This window comes from Perca fluviatilis, chromosome 15 (assembly GCF_010015445.1).
Source record: "Perca fluviatilis chromosome 15, GENO_Pfluv_1.0, whole genome shotgun sequence".
Lineage (NCBI taxonomy): Eukaryota > Metazoa > Chordata > Actinopteri > Perciformes > Percidae > Perca > Perca fluviatilis.
Genome location: NC_053126.1, coordinates 30,646,187 through 30,657,305, shown reverse-complemented (window position 1 = coordinate 30,657,305; position 11,119 = coordinate 30,646,187). Strand labels below are relative to the sequence as shown.

General features: G+C 35.5%; 1 protein-coding gene across 1 annotated transcript in view; it reads right to left on the bottom strand.

Moving 5' to 3' along the window:
- Positions 1-7,604, bottom strand: part of si:dkey-283b1.7 (von Willebrand factor C domain-containing protein 2-like) — a 22,058-nt gene extending 14,454 nt beyond the window's left edge. Inside the window, exon 1 of the mRNA XM_039824137.1 lies at positions 6,902-7,604. Coding sequence (XP_039680071.1) covers positions 6,902-7,309 — 408 coding nt within the window. The 5' untranslated portion in view covers positions 7,310-7,604. The remainder of the gene's footprint in view (positions 1-6,901) is intronic.
- Positions 7,605-11,119: the final 3,515 nt, after the last annotated feature.

The following is an 11,119-nucleotide window of genomic DNA, read 5'->3' as shown; positions in this document are numbered from 1 at the left end:
CCCGTGGTTAATAGACATCTTATGACCTGACACGACCGATAACCGATAATTCACTTATCTTTGAGATACCATACCATGGTCTTTACTTTTGACATACTCCACGTCTTCGACCACTTTATTGACATACCATAATTATTTTTCATCAATTTTGATTATCAATAATTCATACCATGGTCTTTTCGATACCATACCATTCACAACTTAACCACAATAAATCCTTCACACCACCAACCTCATTATCACTTCTTCCGGGACACCATAAAGACAATTCTTGGTTGATACGATAATTCAGTTTATAACCTTTTCCAACATACCATACCAGGTTTTGACACGACATACCCATAATTATGCATCTTTAATCCTTTTCCCGACACCATACCATTCCTTTCTTATCACTTCTTCACCGGTATAACCTTACCATGGTCTTTTTCACACCATACCCACACTTTGACATACCATACACCACGTATCTTTTTGACTCTTTGACTAACATAATTTTTAATTACACATACACCTGAGTACCACTTTCGGTTCGACACTCTGATAACGTAACCATGGCATTTCACTTTCGGGACAACTACACCAGTAATAATTTACTTGAGCACCATACACTTTTTACAATTAATTATTGTCTTGATACTTTACGAATAATTATAATAGGTCTTCACCTTGACATAACAAACCATATCTTTTATTACCTTTATCATTAACTAATTAGTCCTTTCACACTTTTCACACAAACTATCTTTTTCTTTTGAAATAAAACTAGTTTTACTCCTAATATATACCATATCTTTATACCCCAAACTTAACATAACACACCTTCTACTTTGAACCTTTTGAATTATACTGTTATTATTACTCTTAAATAACATACTCAATATACCAACTAGTTAATACACCATATTGTCTTATAAACCCTTTTCATACTATAATCAACCTTTATAACATACCATATTTCATATGGATAGACATAAGTAATAATTACACTTTTACATTATAATACTAGTGACAACATAATATTCTTATCATAATTATACCTTATTTTTAACATAATAATCCTTTAACACTTTTAACATACATTATCATATTTTCCATAACCCTTTGATACCATAATTATGGTCTTACACTTTTGACATACTATACCATGTCTTATCACTTGACAACATAATACTTAACTTTTTGACATAAAACCAGGCTTCCACCTTTTACAACATAACTATGGTCTATTACTTTGAAAAAATGCTAGTAACCTTTTATAATAACAATACAATTACATAATATACCATAACTATATATCATTTTTTAATATACAATACACTTTGACATACCATATACCAGATATATTTACAATAATTATACTAGTCTTTATCACTTTTTACATACCATTATCTTTTTCCAATCCATAATTAGTATCATACCATACACCTATACTATTTCACATACCAAACATACACTTTTAAATATAATCACTTTACAACATACCAGTCAAACTCATAAGGCCTTTATTATACCATACCATCCTCTTTATTAATTTATTTCATACATAAAAAGACATAACATAATTAGGTCTTTATCACTCTTTTTGACAAATATAAATGCCTTTTTATTAATATTACATACATACATATTTTATCGACATACCATACCATGGTCTTTATACTTTTTGAAACACCATACATTATCGGCCTTTTGAACATAATACATGGTTCTTCACACCTTATAACATACCATATCATCACCCTTCGACATAAATTATGGTCTTTCCATCACTTTTGACATAACATACTATGGTCTTTCATTACTTTTAACATAATGCATATATGTTTTTCATCACTTTTTGACATACCAAACCAGTCATTACATAATATAACTATTATCCTTTTGATAATTAATTATGGTTTACCATCACTTTTGACATACTATACTTTAATTTTGACATAATATACTAGTTTATCACTTTTTGATTATACCGACTATGGTCTTTTATTACTTTGCATAAAATTATGGGTTATCACTTTTGACATAACCATACTCATGGCTTATGAATAATATACTTCAGGATACTTTCGAGCACTATACTATTTTCACACTTTTGACATACTATACTATGTTTTACTTATTTCCATACCATCCAAACAAATATACTTCATAATTATGGTTAATATACGTTATCTTTCGACATACTATAATTATGGTGAAACACTTACTGACAACAATACTATGACTTTTTGACATAAGTATTTTATACTTTTTTATAACTAAGGTCTTGATATCACTTACATACATACTAGATTTTTCGACATAAAGTTATTAGACATTATCGCACATTTATTTCACGATACTTATACTATAACTATTTTTTCATACTATACTCATGGTCTTTTATTACATTTTACATACTATACACTTAGAACATTTGACTATACTAGGACAAATATACATGGTTCTTTTACCTTTTTTCAGATACTAAATTATGCTTTTATTACTTTATTTACACTAATTATACACCATTTTTGGAAATTATCGCTTTTATCTAATATAATTAATTTATCACACATAATATACTATGTTGACACTTTTTTACACACTATACTATGTATACATATAAATTTTGACCCTTTACACTATAATTACGGCTTTTTATTATTTTTGACATAATATACTATGATAATCATTTTTTCGACATAATTATACCTTATGGTTTTATCGACAAATATACATGGTCTTTTATCACTTTTCGACATACATTCTATGACTCCTTTTCACATACCATACTATGTCTTTTACACTTTTTTGACATACTATACTATGACTTACTTTTATCACTTTTTTCGACATACTATACTATGGCTTTTTAATCACTTTTTTCGACATACTATACTATGTTTTTTGACATACCATACTATGTCTTTTTTTATCACTTTTTTCGACATACTATACTATGACTTTTATCGACATACTATACTATGACTTTTTTCATACCTTCTTTTGACATACATTACTATGGCTTTTTCATCACTTTTATCGACATACTATACTATGGCCTTTTTATCACTTTTTTCGACATACTATACTATGACTGACTTTTTATCACTGTTTTCGACATATTATACTATGGCCTTTTTATTACTTATTTCGACATACCATCCTATGTTTTTTTTCGACATGCTATACGGCCTATTTATCACTTTTGTCGGCATACTACTATACTATGACTTTTTTTTGACATACTATACTATGTCTTTTTTTATCACTTTTTTCGACATACTATACTATGGCCTTTTTATTACTTATTTCGACATACCATCCTATGTTTTTTTTCGACATACTATACTATGGCTTTTTCGACATACTATACTATGGCTTGCTCATCACTTTTTTCGACATACTATAGTATGGCCTTTTTATCACTTTTTTTTCGTATATAATTATACCTATATCTTTTATAAACATAATTATAATTATTATGCTCTTTTATCACTTTTAACTATAAAAAATAAAAAATTTTTTATCACTGCTTTGCCGACACGCTATACTCATGGCCTTTTATCACTTTTTTTACATGCTATACTATAACTTTTACAAAATGCTATACGGCCTATTTATCCCTTTTATCGAAATACATGACTATGGCTTTTTTCATCACTTTTTTCGACATACTATACTATGGCTTTTTCGACATACTATACTATGGCCTTTTTATTACTTTTTTCGACATACTATACTATGGCTTTTCAACACCTTTTTCGACATACCATAACTATGGCCTTTTATTTATTTTTCGACATACCACACTATGGCTTTTTATTACTTTTCGACATACTATACCATGGCCTTTCATCACTTTTTGACATACTATACTATGGCCTTTTATTTATTTTTTGGACATACCATACTATGGCCTTTTCATCACTTTTTTCGACATACTATACTATGGCCTTTTATCACATTTTTCGACATACTATACTATGGTTTTTCATCACTTTTTTCGACATACTATACTATGGCCTTTTATTACTTTTTTCGACATACTATACTATGGCTTTTTCATCACTTTTTGGGACATAATATACTATGGCTTTTTTATCACTTTTTTGGACATACTATACTATGGCCTTATTATTACTTTTTCGACATACTATACTATTGCCTTTTTATCACTTTTTTGGACATACTATACTATGACTTTTACAAACATTCTATACTATGGCTTTTTTCTTCACTTTTTCGACATACTATACTATGACTTTTTTATTGCTTTTTTCGACATACCATACTATGGCTTTTTCATCCCTTTTATCGAAATACATTACTATGGCCTTTTTATCACTTTTTTCGACATACTATATTATGGCTTTTTTCATCACTTTTTTCTACATACTATAGTATGGCTTTTTCGACATACTATACTATGGCCTTTTATCACATTTTTCGACATACTATACTATGGCTTTTTCATCACTTTTTTCGACATACTATACTATGGCTTTTTCATGACTTTTTTCGACATGCTATACTATGGCCTTTTTATCACTTTTTTCGACATACTATACTATGGTCTTTTTATTACTTATTTCGACATACTATCCTATGTTTTTTTTCGACATACTATACTTTGGCCTTTTTATCACTTTTTTGACATACTATACTATGGCCTTTTCATCACTTTTATCGACATACTATACTATGGCCTTTTTATCACATTTTTCGACATACTATACTATGGCTTTTTCATCACTTTTTTCGACATACTATACTATGGCCTTTTATTACTTTTTTCGACATACTATACTATGGCCTTTTTATTACTTTTTTCGACATACTATACTATGACTTACTTTTTATCACTTTTTTCGACATACTATACTATGACTTACTTTTTATCACTTTTTTCGACATACTATACTATGACTTACTTTTTATCACTTTTTTCGACATACTATACTATGATTTTTTTCATCATAGTATACTGAAGTACTGACAACATTAGCATTTCTCTGTGAGAAACTGATAACATTGTAGCAAACATAATTATTTGAAAGAATCCAGCTATTATGCTGAAACTTAACTGTAGCAGAACAGCTCACTATGGTTCAACAAGGATGGGATTCAAACCTACGCATGCAGAGCACAAAGGATCTGCAGTCATTCACCTTATCCACTCGGCCACCTCACCTACCTATGCTTACATACTATACTATGGCTTTTTTCATAATTTTTTTTTCGACATACTATACTATGGCTTTTTTCATAATTTTTTTTTACATACTATACTTTGGCTTTTTTTCATAATTTTTTTCTACATATTATACTATGGCCTTTTTTATAATTTTTTTCTACATACTATACCTTGGCTTTTTTATCACTTTTTTGGATTAGTATACTATGACTTTTTTCGACATACTATTCTATGGCTTTTTATTACTTTTTCGACATAATATAACTATGACTTTTTTCATAAGTTTTTTCAACATACTATACTATGGCTTTTTTTCAATATGACTTTTTTATCACTTTTTGGATTAGTATACTATGACTTTTTTCGACATGGCTTTTTTTATCACTTTTTTCGACATACTATACTGTGTCTTTTTTCATCACTTTTTTCGACATACTATACTGTGTCTTTTTTCATCATTTTTTTCGACATACTATATTATGGCTTTTTTATTACTTTTTTCGACATACTATATTATGGCTTTTTTACCACTTTCTTGGAGATACTTTACTATGACTTTTTCAGCATACATTCAGCTTATGTGTGTTGTGAAAATAAATTCAAGCGATGTGATGCAAGATGCTCTTGGCCATTTTCACTTAGAGTAGCCCTCAGATAACTCTCTGAGATAGCCACGCCCCCTTCATTTGACCCTAAGAAGTGGGACTACATAGAGAGGGAAATGAACACTTGTGACATTATGAAATAAAAGTCTCCTAAAATAAAATAAATTGACATTATGTGAAATAAATAAAAGCAGAACCTATTTATTTATTTATTGAACTAACTTGACTCATTTATATACAGTATGTATTCATATATTTAAAGCCTACTATTTATTTCAGGATGTATTTCATAGGCACATTCGTTCATTTATTTAATATCGAATAAAATGGCATTCCATATATCAGAGCATGTTTGCTGGACACAGCTGCCAGCTCCTGCTGGAATCAGCTAATGAGGGCGGCTGAAAAACCAAAACAGTGAAGTGAACTAGTTAACGTTAAGCGATACAATATCAATGCTGGATTAACATGACAAAGAGGACAACTACTCTGAAACCAAACAAGGATGTGACAGTTCATCATGATGTATTTCCATGTTATGCTACTTAACACTCCTAATAGTCTCCATTCATCTCAGTTGTAGTTACTAGCCTAGTTCCTTTTCAGATCAAGATTGTATACATCAGACATATGAATTGCTATGGATGAAACTACCCAACAGCAAATACAGTTGACATACAATTTAGCTCTGCCTTGACAACATTCAGATGCTGCTCGGACAGTAACGAATCAGGAATAAAATTCCAATAATATCTACATAATAAATCTAACACGTTCAACTGAGCCATTACAAAATGAGTACATTTACTTTTGAAACTTTACAATAATACTTTATAAGATTTTGAATACTTCAAAAGAAGACTTTTTTTTTTTAAATTATTGCTACTTTTACTGACAGACACAAGAAGTAGTACAACAAATAGTTAGGCATTAAGCACACCTGTAGGTCTGTGTAAACATGTCAACTTTATTATAGATATGATGTGCACAGTACATCTCAAATGAGCCACGATCTGAGCTGCGTCATCATATCGCCTTAATCTGCGAGCTGTGTGAATAGGACAGTGTATTTTTTGTTTAGAGGGGGCAGTGTAGAAGTTTTGATCTTTCTCACCCTGAACTCCTCTAGGAGCCGGTACGTTTTGCCCCCGTAGACACAGACCCTGGCCATGGCCTCGCACACCGGGCAGCACTCCTTGTATCCCATCCGCGTGCACCGGGGGTGGATGCGGGGACACTTGGGTCGGACGCACACGGGACCGTCCGCGGTGCACGTGCAAGGACACGCCGTGGGGCTCGGGTAATAGACCTCTCCGATGCCGTACACGAAGCCGTGGTCGTCGATGCACCACTTCCCCCGGTAGTCCGCGAACTCGTAGTCCAGGTCGCTCTTGGAGGAGTACTCCGCCGCCACCGCGAGCTCCGCCACGCGCCCCGGGCCGTGCGGCAGCAGCAGAACCAGAACCGGAACCAGAACCAGCGCGGTGGAGAGGCAGCTGAGCGCGCGGGGCTCGTGGCTCATGGTGAACAGGTTACCCGCACCGACGACGGCACCGACCGTGTGTGTGTGTGTGTGTGTGTGTGTGAGAGAGACTGGCTGCTGCGCTCCGGTGCGCTTCTCCTCCCCCCGTCAGGGGCGCCGCTGACGCCGACACATGCATGCGCGTCAGTCCGGAGTGTCACTAATCCCCTTCTCCCACTGGTGAAAAACACACGCATGGAGCCCTAACGTCTACGTGTGACTTCATAACTCTGTCAACAGAAAATTAGATATTTTAGGCTTACCGCTACTCAGCTGATTGACAGTAGACGATTTGGTCTTTAAAGCTACGGAAGAGATTAGATGATGTGGGACACCCCACCCTCATTGGCAGGCCCGGATTAACAGTGGGGTTACCTAAGGGGAGCACATTCGAAGCTGGCCCCCCTTCTCCCATTTTAATTAAAGACTACAGACTATGAGATCTTTTTATTTTAATATTTTTTTTGCTCTTCAAATTTCACTGTGGTTTTAGTCAGGTAGGATATTTTTCTTTTCAAAATGTTTTATCTTGAAAAGCACTGTAAAAATAAAATGAAGGCTATTATTAAAGATGTATTATTGTATTCAGCTGCAGTGGGGGGGCCGTCAGGGACTGCCAGTTTATTTTTTTTAAGCATTTTTTTTTAATTGAATTGAATTGAACTGAATTGAATTGATTTGATATGTAGCATCTCACTTTCAAGGGGGTCCTGCACATATATACAAACACAAAAGTTAATCATACAATACATATACACAAAAAAAAACACACAGATACAAACATATATACAAAACAATAACTCGCTCACCTGTCCTTGACCCCACAATTAACATAGCACACATATTATAAGTATATAGACAAAATAATCACCCGAATGCATTAAACAACTAAGGCATCATATATCAAAAAGCCTTATGACAAAATATAACATACCAGATAACATCACATCTCACATATAAATATCAAAGAAAACAAAATAAAAAAATATTTAAAAAATGACAACTTATGTAATGTCCTTGGTGTCCCCAATTACAAGAACGTGTAGTTTTAAGAAAAGAAAATAGACGACTTGAATAAACCAAATGTAGAAATAGACCTCAAAAAAAGAGGAAGGTTTTTTTTTTGCCCCCAACGTCTCCTTCCAGGCAGCGCCGCGACCGCTGCCTTCAAGACCCCTAACCCTAGCCAGTGCCCCCCAACGGTGCCTCCCAGGCAGCGCTGCCTGGAAGGCACCGGTGGGGGCAAAAAACACAGATAAACGTTTTATTGCGGCAGACTTGACGGTGGTGTCCGGTCACATGAGGGTCCTGGGTACTCAGTCCCCTTTACCCCCCCCCCAGTCCGATGCCCCTGCCTGTGCCTGCAGAGCTGAGGCCGCCGGGCCGGACTGGTGCATGCAGCCCCACAAATATTTTAAAACGTTAATCGTCTCAATAATTTTTGGCACACGCCCGATATCGTGTTGGTAATCTGGCCCAGCTCATTGGGCTCATCTCTGGTGGGGGTGAGTCTGCCTACAGGCTGGGGGGGATCGACCACCTGGTGAGATCTGGTGCAGTCAGAACAAAAAACGCTCAGTGGAAATGACTGTGGATTTTATGAATATCACAGCCCCCCCCCCCCCATCCCATCACCCCGGGGGGACTCCACCACAGTCGATACTGTTGGAGCTCTTCCGCTCCCTGGGCTCCATCGTCTCCCAGCAGCGGATGTACTCCCTGCTGTAGCTGAAGAAGGTCAACCTGCCCAAAACAATGACGGCGCACTTCGACTCTGCCATGATCGAGGCCATCGTCACATGCTCCATCACCATCTGGTCCCACAGCAAGGGAAGACTAATTGGCTGCAATCTGCCGTCCCTCCCTTCCCACTATGGCCACGCCAAGACCTGCCCTTCAATAGCAGCTCGATTGGTTGGGGTTAGGCATTGACCTCGAGTGGTTATGGTTAGGATAGCCGATTGGTCAGGGGATAGGACCTGTACAAATGGGGTTACGTTACCTTGCGTAAGCACGGACGCCTGGCCAAGAAAGTTAATGTGAACTTCCAGGACGCTGAGGCAGGCAGGATAGATTGTGGCCAACCCCCGCTACCCCAGGCACAAACTGTTTAAACCCCTCCCCTCTGGCAGGACCAAAACCTCCCGACACAACTGTTTGTGTACAGCTGGTCTCATCAACCAGAGCCGGGACCCCCACAGAGACTCTAAACTGGATTGCCCCCTGGTGGCTGGCTGCAGTATATAATATAATAATATATATATATATATATATATATATATATATATATTTTACATTACGTCATTTAGCTGACACTTTCATCCAAAGCGACTTACAGTTAAGCACATTCAACCTTCAAAGTGCAAACTCCAGACAAGTAGTAAGTGCAAGTACATTAGCTTTAAATAGGTAATGCTACAAATAGCCATATCAAAGTGCAGCATCAAGAAATATATATATATATATTTTCTTTTTTCCCCCACATTCTTTACCCGAGGTGTAGTCGGAAGAGATGTGTTTTTAGCCTTTGGCGGAAGATGCACAGGTTTTCGGCCATCCTGATGTCAATAGGGAGCTCATTCCACCATTTATTATCATTACACATCTCGCCCCTCAATGTTATCAGATGGAACATTGGCCAAAAAAATAAATAAAATTAAATTAAATTACACGTCAAATAAATGTTTCCCAAAGACGGTTTCTGTCATTTTAGGTAGTTTTTTTAAATCATGTTGATGTTTGGTCAAGTGTTCTCAGTTTTTATTAGGTATTGATGCTATAAAAAAAAAAAACACAAGAGTTAAACGTGATGATTGACAGCTGTGATTGACTCCATTGATCAATTCCAAGCACTAGCTGCTGGTGTGGCAGAAACACAACAGAAAGACTGAGAAATCATCTTTATTTGGATAGAGAAGTTCAGACAGTAGAAAAAAAACAAAACAAAAAAACAGGCTTATTACTAAAAACAGTCCAAGTAAGAAAACAGTCCTTTAAATGCACAAGTGACTGAGGTTACATTTGGATGAGGGTAGCGTGTGCATTTCTCTGCTTGTGGTGTAAACAGGAATATGCAGTCTATAGGTCTTTAAAAAAGAAATAGCCTCACCTTATGGAGAAGCTCTTACAGATTAAATGCTAAGTGAGAAATGTGTCAGGTCTTTCTACATAAAATGTGATGAATACAGGGGGAACAAACAGCAGGGTCAACATTTCATACTCAATGCAAGTCACTTTACCAGCCACAGATTTTAATGGAAGCACCTTGGAAACTATCATTAATAACTATGGCCTATCATTTTTTTTTTTTTTTTTTGTTTCTTGCGCTTTAACCTCAATAACGGTTTTCCACGACCTCGACGCATCAGTAATTGTCCAGATGCGTGCAGGATTCGGGTTAGTATGTAGTTATAAGCATGCAGAACGCCCGGCAATAATTTAAAATGTGCCTCGCTCCCTTACTAACTTCAGACCTGGAAACCTCCCCAGTCAAACTGAAACCAGTTAGAAAATGGCATCTGGTTCCAGAGTTAATGTTTATGTCGATATAAAAGAATTTGAGAACATTAATCTAAAAGGTTCAACTAGATCTCTCTAAAAAAAAAAAAGCAGTAACAGTAGTTTTGCAAATCACACAAACTGATACAAGATTTTGAAGTTTTAAAATGGGGGGGGGGGGTGAGAACGTACACTGAGCTTCAGACAATTGAGACCCAGACCATGAATTATGTTTATGAAATGTACCCCCCTTTTAAGTTTGCAGCTGGGGCCTTATTTAAGGAAACTAGAAGGGCTGATTTAAATGTCTGT